The sequence below is a fragment of the Ailuropoda melanoleuca genome, chromosome 8, assembly GCF_002007445.2.
Source record: "Ailuropoda melanoleuca isolate Jingjing chromosome 8, ASM200744v2, whole genome shotgun sequence".
Lineage (NCBI taxonomy): Eukaryota > Metazoa > Chordata > Mammalia > Carnivora > Ursidae > Ailuropoda > Ailuropoda melanoleuca.
This window is the reverse complement of record NC_048225.1, coordinates 89,264,884-89,282,442: the sequence shown is the minus strand read 5'-3', so window position 1 is coordinate 89,282,442 and position 17,559 is coordinate 89,264,884. Positions and strand designations below refer to the sequence as shown.

Sequence of the window (17,559 nt, the reverse complement as noted above, 5' to 3'; positions counted from 1 at the left end):
GACTAGCGGGCACACCACACTCCTGGCCCTGACCTCGCCCGACGCGTCATGCCCCTCTCCAGCTACCTGTCCTGGGGACCCTGGGGGCCTTGGGTTTGCGGTGGATGCTCCCTGAGTGGGTCCCTTCTGCTCGTGCGGCAGGTTTGGTTTCAGAACCGAAGGGCCAAGGAGAAGCGCCTGAAGAAGGACGCGGGGCGGCATCGCTGGGGGCAGTTCTATAAGAGTGTTAAGCGGAGCCGGGGCGGCAGCAAGCAGGAGAAGGAGAGCTCTGCGGAGGACTGTGGGGTCAGTGACAGTGAGCTGAGCTTCCGAGGTGAGCAGGGCTGGAGGGGCGAGGCCGAGGCCTTAGGAAAGGCCCCTTGGAAGCAGTAATTCTTGACCTGCAGGAGGGATCTTTCTCAAGGCCTTGACAACTGCTTCCTGAAGCCAGGCTCTTCCCAGTGACTCGCATTAAAGGGTGGGGGGTGGCAGTGGCCCTTCAGATGGGACAAGGAGTAGGAAACGAGAGCTCTGCTGCAGAAATGTGGAAGCTGGCTTCCCCAGGACCATGGGCCCCAAGGCCTCCCCTCCTTTCCTGCTTCCTGGGGCTCTAACACCGCCGGTGCAGCTGGGAACAGACAGCTGTGTCTCGGCCCCTGCCCTCAGCCCCCTTCCTGCATTTCCCTCCCTTGCAGGGGTGCTGGCCTCCCTCCCGTGATCCCCTGGAGTGACCTCTCCCACCTCTCCCGGTGGTGGGGAGGACGCGCTCAGGAGGCCCTTTGCCCTGGGAAGTCACTACTGTGAGTGCACGCAGGATGGGACAGGCCCCACTTCGGAAGTCCCTTCCCCCGCCGCTCACGTCATCCTGTCCCCTGCACCCAAGCTTTGCCGCATGCGCTGCGTTCGAATCTGCGCATCAGCAAAATGGCCGATCACCGCATGTTTTGGTTCCTGAGGTGGTTTGCAGATAGTCATAATGATTCTCATTGACTGAGTCCTCAGCTGTGGAAGGTCCTCTGTTGTGGGTGGCTAGAAAGAGTAGTGGGGGGGGGGCTCAGAAATCCGGTTGCCAGTTGTGGCTTTCTCAGATCAATTCACTTTTCTTGAGCCTCAGTTTCTGCATCTGTAAACGGGGAACAACTACATTCTTGCCCATCTCAGTGTTGTTGTGGGGTTCAATGAACACCACTGACTGTGGATGTGTTTGGGTGAAGCTCAGCACAGTTTTTTTTTTTTTTAAAGATTTTATTTATTTATTTGACAGAGATAGAGACAGCCAGCGAGAGAGGGAACACAAGCAGGGGGAGTGGGAGAGAAAGAAGCAGGCTCATAGCGGAGGAGCCTGATGTGGGGCTCGATCCCATAATGCCGGGATCACGCCCTGAGCCGAAGGCAGACGCTTAACCGCTGTGCCACCCAGGCGCCCCTCAGCACAGTTTTAACACTTGGAAGACACGACTGTCCCCACAGGGAGCCTGTGGACCCCACGGAGGGGCGTACGGAATGACAGGTGTAGGTGAAAGGCCAGATAATGGCCATTTTCCAGTGGAGCCTTCATCGTTCTGCCCCCTTTAAAGAACATGAGCTTGCCTTCCCCCTTTTCATTTGCAGGGTGGAGTGGTGAGGGGCAGGCCTAGGGCAGGCTGTCAGAAGGAATGGATGTTGAAGTCTAGTCTGGGGAAACTCAATAGGAGCTGATGCACTGGCCCAGGGTGGGAATAAAGGAAGTTCACGGGGCAGAGGCTGGACCCAGCTGCCGGCCAGAGCACAATGCCCTGAGAGGACTGTCGCCCACTCAGGAGGTCTGTCCTGTGGACCCTGGGAAGGGCTCAAGAGCCTATGCTCACCTTCCAGCCCTATTGGTGGAGTTAGGAAAGCCATTGAACCTGATCTGAGCTGCCCACACCAACGTCTGGAACATGCAGGATCGTCGCATCTTGCTTTGTAGCTCTTTTCTGTTGGGTGCAGGTGGGACCCCAGGTTGACATGTCATGGGTCTCTCTGGGTAATTATAGAACTCTTTATTTCTTAAGACTAAAACCGCTTGCCTCTTTTGGAGAGATACATTCTTCTAGGTAGCGCAGGTTCCATTAGAAACCCTTAATGAAATTCTTCAAGAAACAAGAAGGTCCATTTGCCTTAGTCAAGTCAATACTTTGTCCCCAGTGAAGAGCTTATTCAATTGAGAGAGAAACCAAGTCCTTCGATATTGAACTGCTTTTCCAAGTAGACCAGAAGGATTTTGTATATATGCCTAAGAGCGGCCCTCAGCTGCCCTTACCACATGGGCCTGCTTCTTTCCCAACCGACGAAACCAAGCACTTTTCTCAGCCTGAAAGCTTTCAGATTAAATCTTGTCAGCACGTAGTTCCCACTTGTGAGGCTGATAACGTATGACTCACAAACCTCAGTCATTCATATTCTTTAGTGTAGCCGTCTTGGTACGTGAGCCACATGGGACCTACAAACTCACCAGACATTTTTCCAGCCTTCTGCAATCTGCCTTCAGTCTCCGCAGGTGTTTCTTCTGTGTTTCCCCTCAATGTGGGTCAGTCTCTGGATGCCAGGTTGACAGTGTTGGCGTCTGACTCACGCATGGCAGTGAGGCAGCTGCCATCCTCGGGCTTCTTTCTTGGTCATGTGTATTCCTAGGTTGTGAAGAACAGGGACCACTGGAGTCCTGGCGGCTGACAACAAATCTCGTTCTTTTGTCCACAGAGGATCAAATTCTCTCAGAACTTGGCCACACCAATAGGATTTATGGCAACGTGGGGGACGTTACAGGCGGACAGTTAATGAATGGGAGCTTCTCCATGGACGGGACAGGACAATCCTATCAGGACTTGAGGGATGGGAGTCCCTATGGAATCCCCCAGTCTCCCTCCTCCATATCGTCCCTGCCATCCCACGCTCCTTTGCTCAATGGGCTGGATTACACGGTGGACAGTAATTTGGGCATCATTGCGCATGCAGGGCAGGGAGTGAGCCAGACGCTGAGAGCCATGGCTGGGGGACCCACCTCTGACATCTCCACGGGAAGCAGTGTAGGCTATCCCGACTTTCCAACGAGCCCAGCCTCTTGGCTCGATGAAATGGATCATCCTCCTTTTTAAACATCTCTCCTCCCCACCCTACCCGTCCTGGCTTGAGAGAATATCTTCAAGGATCAAAAGAGACTTGTCTTTTAAGGATCAAAAGTGCGCCAATGTGAATTTCCATTATTTTCAATGGAAGTCCTCCACTGATCCCTAGGCGGGCGAGAGACCAGACCACACAAGGGCCCTGTTATCCTGGGGAAGTAGTGGGAAGGCAGCCTCCTCTTAGAACACAGCACAGGGGTGCAGAGCCTGGAGCGCTAGGGTGCTGCTTGGTGGCTTCCTACCCCCATCCTGCTTACAGGCTTTGGCTGCTCGGTGCTTGGTAGCACGAGGGGACCGTCAGGCCACCTTGGCCTTTGGGAACTCTGCTCCGACTGGTGCGTCCGATGAGATGCCTCTCGAACCACTACTACTGCTCTCACCAGAACTGAGGTTGCTGGGGTAGAGGCGTCATGGCCCTTGAGTATAGTAAAAGTGATCTCTGGACCACCCTATTGAACTCAAATTTTGAAAATAAAAAGTCACTTATTAAAGGTCAGTGAAAACTTTGATGGCCACCGTTTGATATTGAAAACGTCCCCTTCTCCTTCTTCTTCTTTTTTTTTGCTGTGAAAAATATGACTTCTTCCCTGCCCAGAAGTACAAGCCAGACAATATTTGTCAGTTTGGGTTTTTTAGAAATCCCGTCCCTATCACTGAATCCCTGATGGCAAGAAGTGGTTTTCCTTGCAGGTGACTCAGGCTGGAGCTGAGTAGCCCTGGACCATCACAGCAACTGCCAGACGAGTCCCCTCGGTGCACACTGTGCCTCTTTAATTTGCTCGTATCATTTATTCCACAAGACAGGCTGTGGGTTACAAGGTGATCAAAGCTAAAATACGGACAGAACAGAATGACAATCAGTGCAAGCGTGCAGGCGCATGTGGATTTTAAACGTGCCGTCCGCTTAGCCGTGTCAGCAGGCGTGCCTCGCAGAGCTCCCCATCCCGCAGGCTGAGGCGGCCTGGAGTCTGTTTGGCAGGCGTTGGTGTAGATAGATGAGCTTGTGAGCCCACCCCACCGGCAGCCAGCCCGCCCCAGCCCTTGAAAAACGAGAGCTTTCTCTGTGCTAGCTGACTCAATTGGACAGTTCTGGAATCTTCCAAGAGCCAGTAATGCTTTTTGGCCTGTCTTGGTTGGGAGGAACCGCTAGGGAGCGTCCAAAGGGTCCCAAGTGGTTCTAGGGCCGCATCTCTCTGGGCTGCTGCCTGGACTCGGCCTGGCCCTGTGGCGTCCCCCGCCTGCGCTCCGTAAGGCGGAGCTCTCCAGCCAGCGGCGGTGACGACCGTCAGCTTGCAGGTTTGCTCTGGCATCTCACGCAGCCTGAGGCCTGAGGCAGAGGCTTGTTGAGCTGCCCCTGCCCCCCGCCCTGCCCCACGGTCTGCAGGCCCGACACGGGGAACCGCCGGGGGGAGCGAGTGGTGCCGCAGCTCCTACCTTACGCACTGCACCTCGGTGGGTCAGGGAGTACCCCGGGCACACTGTGGGGGAGTGGGGGAGCGGCGTCAGTCCGGTCCCCTTGGGAAATGGTTCCAGCCTCCATTTTCTTAAACAAGAGAGTAGGGAAGGGTGAGAAGGCATTGCCTTTCTTTCACACGAAGTGATGGGGCACCCTTCCTTCTGTGAGTGCTCCGTCACCTTTTGAGGACCACGGGATTCAGGCACATGGTGGGCAGGCTAAAGGAAGACATAAAACACTTCTTTTGGCTGCTGCATCTACTAGACTCCTTTCCAGGACTAAACTGAGGTCAGTCAAGCTTCTTGAAAATAGGTAGACAGTGAAATCCTGGGATCACCTTTGCTCTGATCCATTCGGATTGTCCCGTTATTTTGGTTATTATATTTTGGTCCTGTTATTATATTTTGCTGTGATTTTTGCTTGGAAAGTCCACAAACGTAGACTTCTTCAGGGTCCCAGTGTGGGGGGTGGTGTGTCAGGTTGCTCCCAGCCTGGTTGCTCCTGGGAATTCGCCAGTAGTGGGGAAGCTGGGAGTGGGAGCGGGGACACACATGCAAGATGATAAGCCGTGTGAGGGAAAGGAAGACACGACTGTCCTTTTGGAGGACAGCTTCTTCCATGCACTAGTCTTTGCAGGCTGCTCGCAGGACGCAGGAGAAAGACAGTGTCGGGCCGTGAACCAGTGACACACTGTCCCACGCAGACCGCTATCTCGGCTTGACTGTTTGGCCTAGTGACTCATGAGACATCAGAGGCACTTCACATCTGTCATGCGTACAGTGCCGGGAGGGCAGACTCTAGAGAGACAGGCCCCCTCTCTGTGTGCCACTGGTTTTTTAAAGATCAACTGAAGTTGACCTGGTTTTGGTCTTGTATGTGACTTCCTCGTGCTCACTCCCGATTCAGCGGTGGGAGAACGGGAGGCTGTCCGCGTTCCCGCTACTAACGTAAGTCTCCTGCCACACAGTGAGCCGTGCAGCCGACGGTGCTAGCAGCCTGCGGTTGTGGTGGGGTCGGCTGCCTTGAAGAGCCCTTTCGAGAGCACTGGCCAGAAACCTGGGGCGGCCTGAACGAGTTCCCTGTGGCCACCTCCCCAGAAAGCAGCAAGCACTGGTGTCGCATCTAGAAGAGGAGCCACCAGAGGCCTCAGATTGGAAGTGGGTCTCCTTGCAAGTGAGGTTAGCGTACGGGTGGGCCAGGGCCACCAGGGAGCCATCGCTGCCAAGACGATTCCTTGGCTCTTCTGCGGCTCAGAGAGGGAGAAGAATAGAACATCACCTTGAGGTTCCTGTAAAGGCACTCCTCCGGGCTCATTGGGGTGATACTCTAATAGGACAGTAATAGTCTAGTACTGAGGTACAAGGCGCTGCATGGGAGTGGTTTCCTCCTTACTAAAACGATAGGGATGAATTATCAAAATGAAATGAGAACTTCTAGAGGCATTTACAATATTTGGGTCTGTCTTTGGGTCTGTCTTTGGCTCTAGGAGGGCAATGAACCAGCAACCCTTATCTGCAGCGCCTGGCTGGTAGACCTTAGGGTAGGTGGCTTCTGAATCCAGGAGCAAATTAAAGGCAGAAAGAAAAACACCCCGCCCCCAAGTTTCCTGGGGTAACTGGTATGAGCAAAAATGGGACCTGAGCGGCTACGGAAGAATCTACATTTGCCGAGAAGAAAAGCATAGAGGAAATACCAAATCCAAGGGCTAAGCCCGCCCTCTGGGTAAATCACATTGCTGGGGAGCCTGGCTCCTTGCAGGGACTTGCTGTGCAACTCGAGGCCAACCCCTCGCCATCTTCGTGCTTTCTCTTTCCTGCCCCATCTGGTAGTTATGACTATAAAATGAAAATCAGCTAACATGACTCCTGCGAACGAGTACAGTGAAACATTAGGGAAAGAGAACAAGATGTAAGAAAAGCATTGCGGGTGTCTTTAAAACTTGGTCTTTTTGTTTTTGTTTTTTTGCCAGCGTAAAACACGAAATCTATAAGATCACTGGGGCCATTAGATCTTCATAATGAAGTTCACATTGCAAAAAGTGTAAGAAGTCTGTAGAACAAAAGACATTAATGGCTGTGAAGCTCAAGCTGGTTATCCTGAGATAACTGCCTCCTGGCAGGAGGGGCTCTAAGGCTTCAGCTGAGCAGAAGCCCTCTGACAGGGCACGTCTGGCCCCCAGGCTCCCATGTGACACTTCCCATGCACCACGACTGACAACTTGGTCATAACCACGGAAATAATGACCATACCTCCTCAGCCAGCAGGGGCTGGAGGGACTGAGGAGGGTCATTTTTAAACATTGCACTTTAAAAATTGGAAACCGTGAGATGAAGAAAAATTCAATTAAGCGGAAATGAGTTTTGTTTTATTGGCTGCTGCTGACGGGCTCTGGGCATGCTGAAAGCTAAATAAAAAAAGCACATCACTGGCTCTCTCTTTCTTGGATTGGTCCGTTGGCCCTTTTTGCGGTAGTTGCTCCAACTGCTCTAACACGGTGACTGGAGCCAAAAAGAGAGAGCACGGCAAAGCCATCCCACCCACACACTGCTTGGTAGGACCCCACGGAAAGCACAGTTTCATGCTGCGAGCTCTGGTGAGGAGGCAGCTGCAGGTCTGGGAGGTGTGCCAAGCATTCCTTTCCTTAGGGAGGCAGAGCACAGGTGGACAGAGAAGGACACCCCCACTTTCGTCTGCTGCCCACCTAGAGACAGGAACCATTTGTACTTCCCCACTTGAGGACTGTGTTCAGCCAAACACGTGGGTTCAGGGCTGCAGGGACCCAGAAGCTGCTCTGAACTTGCATTCAGACCTCAAAGCCCCAGATCCCCTAAGCTCTGGATTGTTGCCCTCACCCTTGGCAGTGTAAATTTTGTACAGTTCAAAAGAAACATGAAGTCTCATTTCCTGGAAAAAATAAAAAAATTTAAAAAAAGGACCCACCCATCCCTATTTATTGCCATGTGACTTTGGAACACAGAAGCTGGTGCGTTTGTTTGTATATGCCTCCTGTGTGTTGGCATGAGATGTGTATGGTAAAATTATGTCAAATAAATATGGAAATTCTTTAGAAGCAGATGTGTCTTGCTTTTCATTTTCGTTCTCTGGACGTTTTTTCTCTTGATATAATTAGGACAAAAAGCTGAGCTGACATGGGGTCCTTTCACTACTGGAAGGAAACCCAAAATACAACTCCAAATGCCAGAACGACTTAGAGCCATGAATACCACAAGTGCTCAATAAAGGTTCGATTAGAGGAAGTGCTCTGGTTTTCTGGCAGCAATTTCCTGGGACCCAATCCTCTGCTCCTAAACTTGGGGGATGGGCAGGGAAAACCCACTGACCACATAATCTTGGTTACTGTTTGTCCTGCTGCATTTGAGAAGTCCTTCCCACTTAAACATCTTCTCCCTAGAGGAAGTATGTGCAAACATCTGTATCTGGGTAAGAGGTGGACCGAGGGATAGAAACACCTTCTCAGAGTCATAGGGCTCCTCGATGAGCTTTTCTAGAAAAACCTTCATTTGGCTTTCTTCTCTGCAAGGGGTGTTAGCGGCGTGCGGAACCCGAAGGTTAAAGGGGGTGGGAAAAGCAACACGGCTTCTTTCATCAACAAAACTCACAGTCCTCCGATTTCTTTAGAGCTGGGCTTCCAACTAGGAAAAAATAAGAGTGCTTTTTCCATTAGTGATTGGTTTTATTTGAAGAGAAGATCCCAAACAGAGGTGCACTACCCCATATGGCAGCTACTAGTCACACGTGGCTATTTACCTTTAAATTAATTCATATTCAATAAAACTGCAAGTTTTGCTCCTCGTGTGGGCTCTGTTTCAAGCGCTCAGTACTGCGGGTGGCCGGGAGCTACTATAGTTGGATCCACAGACACAAGCCCTTCAACCACCGCAGAGAGCTCTACTGGCCAAGTGCTGATGGAGTCCGCCGAGGGAGAATGGGCACAGCAAACTCAGTCACCGTGGTAGATCCTCGCTCTCCCGGAGCCCTCGGGGAAGTGGTTCAAGACAGAGGGCGCGTCAGCTTCTCTGTCATCCTATTTTGTGAGCAGCACTGCCCACAAGGACAGCTTGCGTGGGGGCAAGGGAGGGGGGCTGGGCTCTGGACTCCTGCGTCCGCAGTCCAGTGCTGCCACCAGCTTGTCCTGACTCTCTGTAACCCCTGGATGCGTGCTGTGCTCCACAGTCCACACCGTCACACAGGAAAGACACTGCCTCCCAGGCAGACATACAGCGAGATCCTTGGGGGGCTTGAAGGTCTTTTAGCGAAGACCCAAATCTCTGCTATCAGGAGAGGGAATGAGCCTGAGGAAGGCGGCCAGGATGGGTGAAGGTGAGAGCCTCCCGTGGGAGTGGGGGTGCTGGTGGAGGATGGCAGCAGGTGCTGGACGCGAGGACTTGTTTCCTCCACTGGCCCAGTCCCTTGGTTGGTTGAGAGGGAGAGTCACAAAGCGGCGGCGAAGGCTCTTTTGCTTCTCAGTTGGATTACTCATCTGAGCATTCCCGAGGCACTAGTGATGGGGCCCGAGAGTTCGGCTAGTGTGCGCACTACACAGCACGTCTCGAGTCTTCCACCGTCAAACCCCTCATTGTCAGCCTGTCTACACGGAGCCTTTGCTCTCAGGAGGCTGGCAACCGTTTTGAGGATATCAGGCTGACAATCACTGGGCCATCTCCACTCTGTGCTCTGTGCGCACAGCTGCCACCACGAGGCCAAGCTAGTAACTTTTTGGAATTATGAGATGCGTTCTCAGCTCACAAAGGAAGCAGGGGATCTGATTCCCTAATTTTTTTTTTTTTCTTCCCTTTGGCTTGGTCACTAGGAACCAGCTCCTGAGCAGTGTGATTTCCTGACAGTGGCTTTTCAAAAAGCTGCTTCAAGAAGAATATAGGAGAGAAATCCCCGGCCAGACTAAAGTCAGACACAAACTCAAGAGGGAGAATGAAGGCTCAATGTTCCGTGTTTTCACTGCTTTTCTTTCTCCTTGGGCCTAGGATTCGACTCAGCTAAAATCAGAAAAGGATAGTAAGATCAAAGGCTAATTATTGTGTTGTAAATTTTAGCTGATTGCCAAACTAGAAGTAAAATCACGAGCAGTGATCCTTAACCTATCTGAACGTAATTCCTTAGATTTGCTATTTGAGGCATAGTTTCAAAATTGTCCTTTACGGTCTACACCTCTTTAGAAGAAGCCTGTTTCAGTTTCATCATTTAGAACTCCTGGTGCGTTCTTCATACTGTCCTCTGCCCGCGGTGCAGGGGATGGCAAGCGAAGGAGGGCGGGGTGCTTGCTGGGCTGCTGAGTGCGGTTTGGCTGCCTTGGGGAAGTAGGCAGTGGCCACTGCTGCTGGAGAAAAAACCCCAGTGTCTCTAAAATGGGGCCAAGTCATTAAGAAAAGGAAATAATTTTAAATTATATTTCAAAAAGGAGTAATAAAAATAAGCCATCCAAACTGTTAAACAAAAATCTTCTAGATGATCCACTCCTGCCCTAGGAGAGTGGATGCCATCCTTACGGAGAAAGTGGGTGTGGGCTTTTGCATTAGCACTCGTCCCTGTATGACTTCTGCATTTGTTTTCTTCTCTCATTTTTGTCCAGTGTGACTTCAGGATCTTCCTTTAGAACCCTTTCCTTTGGTGATTTTTCCTTTTGCCATCTGCCCCGTTGAGCACAAACCCTGGACTCTGCTATGCTATTAACTGGTATGTTATTCTGTAATTAAATGAACAAGGCACAGGACACCCCTGACAGGATACACATTCTTCCTTTCCTGAAGGGGGCTCCTCAGAGGAAAAGGTGCCCACGTGCCTTATTCGTTCTTCTGGTTGTTGGGCAGACCACCGAACCAGCCGGAATTTTCAAGACTGATACAGGCTGGGCTGTCTCTGGAGCTGGGGAAAGTTTTGTTTTTGTTTTTAAGGTTTGTCTTTCTCTCATTTGCTGCCAACCCTGGACCAGGATCTCCGGTTGGTTGGGAGGGGTTTGGGGATTTTGGAAAGGCTGGGAATTACTTCCTGAAAGATAAAATACAGACCCAAAAAAAGTGGTCTTGGCACACACTTAGAGCTGGAAATAAGCAGTTTTTTTTTTTTTTTAAAAGGTCATTAAAATGGTAAATAGGTTTCAACAGATGGCCTCAGCATAGCAACGGAAAGCCCAGGCAAGGACTTTGGGGTTAAATCTCCTATTTTAGTCACCTGGGATCAGCTTATTATTCCAGAAAGACAAACATCTATAAAGTTGACAGCTCCCTCCCCTCCTCTAACGTGGAGCCCTTGAAGGTTGGCTGCCTGCTGGCCAGCTCCTGGGCGGACTGCAGATAGTGACCTAGGGAACTGAAAGTCCCTTTTTCGACACCTGTCAACTGCACGGCTTAAGCTCACTCAGGCTAGAGGGATATGGTAACCAGGAATCTATATTACTGATGGGGCCAGGACTTTTATACTCAATATGTGTGCTGGCTTTATTATTTTTTTAGAATCATTTTAACATTTAATGCTCCTCAATTAAAGTGATTTCCTGGAGTGGATGCCAAGCTTCGTTTAGAATGCGCACTAACCACTTTCTGTATCAGTAGTTAAAGGCACTGAGGGATTTAAACAGCAATCCACAAGTCCGTTCAGTTAAGGTTTGGCGGAATAAAGCAGATTATAAACAATAATATATATCTTTCTCTTCTTTTTTTGGAAGGGTTCCAAACTCACAAACGGAGCTAAAGTGCTATAAACATGTCCAGGACTAAGCTCTGGCTCTGCAGATGTACTCCGTGAAAGCCACGGGCATCGGCGGTGCCACTCTCTAGCCTGTGTGCGCACGTACTTTGAAAGAGCTTTTTATTACACAAAGTGTCCATCAACTGAACTTACCTTCTAAATATGAAAATGGAAACCAGGATTGCTACACAAGTGAGAGGACAAATCAATCCTGGCTGCAGTGTAAATGATGAATTCGTTGCTGCTGCCTACCGCGGCCCCGAGGGAGGTTGTGCTCCAGTCCTAATGCTCTCACACCCACCGCAGGCAGGAGTCCCAGGTCCGACAGGGCCTTTCCCTACTGATCAGAGACGCCCACAACGGGGGGCAGTGAGCTCCACCGGTAGGCAAACAAATGTGACGAGGGGCAGTTCCTGGGATGTTTCCCATCTGGCCTTTAACCTCAGGGTTCTATTGCAAACTCGTGTTCGTTCCTTCTAAGACCATGTAGGAAAGGAAGCTTCTGTCTTGAGCATAAACTAGCACGCACCTTATGACTATCCCCATCTAGCTTTTGGGGCCTGGAGCTTTCCCTGGAGCTTTCCTGTTGCTGGAGGATGGGACACACCTTCAGAAGTGACTTCAGTACATGAATCCCCAAAGAAGAGACAGTAAAAAATGTAAGATAACGACATTTATAATTGTGCCAAGAAAAGTGATATAACAAAACACACGAAAGAAAGTTTTGAAGAATTTATAAGTAAAAGTAAAAATAGTAAGAAATGAAAAGCCACAAATTTCCAGTAACTACTGGTGAACAAACCATTAAGTTCTTCTTTCCAGGGAGGAACATGACAAGAATATTTTAAGGACAAGTGAATGGAGATGAGGTTAGATAGCTTCTGCTGTTCGATCCTTCAGTGTAACACCAATTAATGTATATTTGAAAAATGGACCATCGCTGGTGCATGCTAAACCGGTGATGAGTACGACAAGGAAGGTGATTATTATTATCGGTCTGATAAGCACTATACTTTGGCCCCAAATCTCTCTGACGAAGGATACTACAGATGCTTATGGCAAAGCTCCAATAATGACCGTAATTTTAAAATCACATGATTACAACAGATTGCACTGAAAGCTTTTTATGCCCTAGGACAAAGTCCAATGTGTATATATAAAATCCATGAAGAGGCTCAATTATTAATGTACCTTTGAGTATGGCTGCTTTTGTTTCCACTGTAGCTTATCCTGATAATGTGGTGCAGGGAAAACTTTTTGACTTGGTATCGCAATGCTTGGATAATCACCCTGATTCTGAAAAAAAAATAAGATCATGTAGATTGAAGTGCTTTACCTATAATAAAGCCCATAAAAAGATGAGCACACTTACTATTTCTATTTATAGAACCTCGGACAGTTTCCCTGACAGTTCTGAGTTTTAATTCCCTCATTTGCAAAACAGAGAAAATACCAATTATTTCTACTTTTACAATTATTCTGAGGTTCAATTAAGATGCTCGTGCACAGAGTCTTGTACAAAAGGTATAATTACTGTTACATCCTTGAAGTTAAGACGTATCGATTGTAAGACACATTAGTTTACGTGTCACCAACCAAAAAAAAAGTGTGCCTTAGAATGGATCAAATACAATATGGTAACTACTCTTGAAACATTTAATCCAAAATACCTTAGGATTTGGGATTTGAGACTCATTCACAAATATTTAAACTCAGTATGTTTATTACTATATTGTAGTTGGTGGGTTACATACCTATTCTGTGATAAACATTTATTTATGAAGGGGATTTTGGGGGGACTTGAAGTCTGATGAAAGCTTTCAGGTTTTGACTGTTAAATGTTAAATAAACAACTGAAAGTCTTCATGTTCAATTGAAGCATGTATTAGCCTGGGCACTGACCCCTTCTGCAACTCAAGCTCAGCTCTGCTATAATCACGCACCTTGCTCATTAACCCTCGGAGATGCCGTACTGTACACGGAATAATAACCCATAGCCAAGCAGTTAAACCTGGCAGGAAGCTAAGAAATACCTATTTAATAGAAAGGTTCACTTGATTATAGCAACCTTTTAGCTGGAAAATGCTGAAACATTAAAAAAAAAAAGGATATAACAGATACAATTCCAGATATTATACTTTGGTTGCTATCCTTCTACCTGACGAGCCTAAGAGATAACAAGATGTGGCCAATTGGCTGACTTCTTACATCTTTATTTGAGACATAGTTAGAGTAGGTTTAAAAGATTTAGTTTTTTTAAGTAATTTATGAATTTCAATGAGACTTTTCAAGATACCTCATGCAATATCTGGAAATAACATCATGTAATTCTAAATATCCATGACAACGGGAAGAGGGAACGACAGTGCCCTGGAACAGTGTCCGTCATTTAGCAGGCTCTGAAAAAATATCTGTGGATTGAATGGAGGAAATGAGTTTTGTGGTCTAATAGGCCTGAGAGTCAGCAGACTTGGTCCTAACTGTGGCTCTACTACTCACACCTCTGTGATCTTGGGCAATTTAAGTAAGCTGCGTGGATCTTCAATTCATCCTTGTTTAAGTGGCCTTAATGAACACCCGCGCTGCCTACTTGATAGGATTCCTATGGAGGGATGACAGATTAAATAATGCCCATGAAAGAACTCTGAAAAGTCAAAAAAGCTAAATGCATATGAAAAGACATCGCTAGTCATACAGAACTGAACACGCAGGTTCATTTCTGTCCTGCAGCAGAATCAGAGGGCAAAGATGTCAGAGTCCAGCTTTTTGGCCAATCTCTCTTTAAAAATTTCCCCATGTGGTGATCAGTGATAAACTGCAGGATACCGTTGAAATTGTGGTCAGTGGTTCAAAAAAAAAAAATGCGCTTCTCTCATTCTTTCAGATAGGCATGGCGACACCCCATATCGCTTGGTAGGAGCACTTAAAACTATGAAAATAGGGTCAACAAAGATTTCTCTTTCTTGAAACACTGTAACAAGGAGTCAGGAAAAAGGGTTTTCAGTGGGATCCACAGACCCCTGGGGAGTCAGTCCACAGATGGGCTTCGATCTATGAACTTTTCAAAATTCCATGCACAACACTATATTCTAGGGAAGAGGTTCATAGTTTTTCAAAGTGTCTGGAACTCCCCAAGAGTAGAAAACACTGATCGAGTAAACTCATGCAAGCATTCGGAAGATAACAATGATTCAGGTATTTTTCTTTGTCTCCTCTCTAATGGTTATTTGCATGGTTCTCTTTTTAGCCCTCATTTTTCACTAGCATGTATCAAAGCCACTGTGAAGGCAATCAGGGCCTCTTAGATTAGCTGGCGGAGGGCAAAGCGAATGGGAGTCATGAATAAAAAAGAGTCACTAGTGTTTTTCTGATCACAATATCTTCAGGAAAGAAAAAAGAAAACAAATTTCCTTTTGCAATTTTTTAGGGATATAGGAAAATGGGGCTAGGTATGTTTTTATGTGTAGACATACATTTACAGAGGTGGCCTGAAGATAGGAAGAATTATCTTCTTGAGAACCGAGAATGAGGTAAGAATAGAAAGGCAATCTATAAACAGTCTAGAAGATTCAAGTGGTAAAGGAGCAAAAAGTAAATTCTCCTAACTCAGACAAATGTCTTTAGTTACCCACTGCTTAATGACCACTCCAACTGAACTAGTTTCCAGCTTGAGAACACAGTGGAGACCCAATTTTTAAAATACTAGGTACAGGGGCGCCTGGGTGGCACAGCGGTTGGGCGTCTGCCTTCGGCTCAGGGCGTGATCCTGGTGTTATGGGATCGAGCCCCACATCAGGCTCCTCCGCTGGGAGCCTGCTTCTTCCTCTCCCACTCCCCCTGCTTGTGTTCCCGCTCTCACTGGCTGTCTCTATCTCTGTCAAATAAATAAATAAATAAAATCTTTAAAAAAAAAAATAAAATACTAGGTACAATAAAAATAACAAATCAGAGAGTTTCAACCAGGGATGAAGTAAATTGAATTCCAATCCCAGTAAACGTTAGGAAAAAAAAAAAAAAGCAACAATTATTTTGAAATACTTATTGTGTCATGACCAGAAACGAACCTTCAGGAAAAGGTTTTCTAGGATATTTTAAAATATTAATTGGCTTGAACATTACTAATCTATCTAGGAAAAAAAATTATGCATAGCGGAACCAAAGTTATGCTAAATTAAATTATGTCCTGGTTTTCTCCTGCTGAACTACAGGAAAAGATGGTTCGCCGTGTATCTGGGGAAGTTAGCTGCTTTCTGCTACAGTAAATTCGTGTTCTTTGCTTGGTGGGAACTATTGCAGCTTTTGCCAATGGAACTCATGATCCGGCTGAAGTGTGATGCACTACATAATAATTCAATAATTTCAGGGGAATGAAAACAAAGCAAGATCCAGTTTTCTGATATCTCTGGATGAGATCTTTCCCTCAAGCCACAGAGAGATGATCCATAGATTGTCACGAGAGTAAGGTTTTCGAAAATTCAAGTACCAGTGACAAAAGAATAGAGATTTTGGAAAATGATTTTAGAATGTACTTGAAAATGTAGAGTTGATGACTGTTTTTAATGACAGCTTTGAATGTAAATTTGAAGCCCTTAAAATAAAATTAATATAAAACAAGCTATAATCTTTGCTCAAAAACAATCTACATAGTTTTAGATGTACCAAAACAGGTTATAAAACACTTGTCTCAGAAATTTTAAGGTCAGGGGTGCCTGGGTGGCTCAGTTGGTTGAGTGTTCGACTCTTGATTATGGCTCAGGGCATGATCTCAGGGTCATGGGATTGAGCCCTGAGTTGGGCTCTGCTCAGTGGGGAGTCTGCTTGAGATTCCCTCTCTCTCCCTCTCCCTCTGCCCTCCTGCACACTCTCTTTCTAAAATAAATAAGTCAATCTTAAAAAAAAAAAAAAGAAATTTTAAGGTCAAATTACAAAAGAGAAATGAGAAAAGGAGCTCCTTGATAGCTTCCTACTTAGATAACTACCCTGTAAATCTGAAATGAATTAAACATTTTTTGATTTGCTAATGTCCTAAAAACGCACAAAGTACTATTAATGAAAGCAGAATGCAACATCTTGGTCACTTTTACTGTAACTAATGAATATTGTTTGTTAAAACACAATTATTGTGGAACACGAGAGAGTTTAGCTTAACAGCAGGTTGCAATGTGGCTGGGATTATGGGAAAAGAACAGATAATGAATAGAAAGCTCTACCAGAATTACAGTAATGTTTCAGTATGTACTAACATGCGGTCGCTTCCACAGATAATTAAGAGACCGTTTAAAGAATGAATAGTCTTGGTGAATAGTTTTGGTTTACACCTCAGAAAATAAGAAATGAGCTTAGAAAAATCACAAAATAAGCAGCATTCATATGCCTCATTTCTGCTCTGAAGGGGCTTGTTCCAGGAGGACAGTATAGGTGGAGCTAATGAAAATTGTGTCCACTGTCAAGGGCTCCACTAAGCAAGTTTATCTTACTTTTCTTAATAGTGACATGTTGGAAAAATTATCTTTTAAATAGTCATCTTTGCATCTCAAATCATTTCTTACTTCATTTCTCTTCCTACGACAACTATCTACTTTCCTTATGTAATGAGAAATGTCAAGGAATTCCCCAGATGGAGTTCTTGAGCCTTTAAGGGGAAAACGTAGGGAGCCAGTTTCAACAGTGGCATACTTGTCAATCCTTTAAAGAAACACTGTGGTGTACTTGTCTATGTTTTCAATTAAAACATAAAAGCTCTCCTGGTATCCAGAAATAACTACAATCACAGCTAAGCAGTGGGGCATTATGGGCTATTTCACATTTCAAACAGGCCTCACAGTGCAGGCCTGAGCTCATTTCCAGAGACTACTGCCGAAGACGATGGGGGACATCAGAGCCAGTGGAAAGGGCCCTAGGGAAATCGCTCCCCATTTTGTGAAGGTGAGTTTAAGGAACCTTGACCTAACCAGTGAATTCTCTGGAATCTGTGCTTTGACCCTCAAGTGAGGGTGCCGAATTTTATTCTAAGATCTAAGGTTTTGAGGTTTTCAGTAAATTTGGTTATTCCTCTGACTTCTAGACCCCTTTTATGACAAAATTCTACCCTTTCTCTTTTACTTGCTTCTTTTTTTTTTTTTTAAAGATTTTATTTATTTATTTATTTGACAGAGACAGAGACAGCCAGCGAAAGAGGGAACACAGCAGGGGGAGTGGGAGAGGAAGAAGCAGGCTCATAGCAGAGGAGCCTGATGTGGGGCTCGATCCCATAATGCCAGG

At 46.8% G+C, this 17,559-nt stretch overlaps 1 protein-coding gene across 1 annotated transcript in view; it reads left to right on the top strand.

Annotated features, from left to right (window-relative positions):
* Nucleotides 1–8,215, top strand: part of LHX4 (LIM homeobox 4) — a 44,876-nt gene extending 36,661 nt beyond the window's left edge. Inside the window, exons 5-6 of the mRNA XM_002920796.4 lie at nt 142–313; nt 2,698–8,215. Of these exons, the coding sequence (XP_002920842.1) occupies nt 142–313; nt 2,698–3,092 (567 nt within the window). The 3' untranslated portion in view covers nt 3,093–8,215. The remainder of the gene's footprint in view (nt 1–141; nt 314–2,697) is intronic.
* Nucleotides 8,216–17,559: the final 9,344 nt, after the last annotated feature.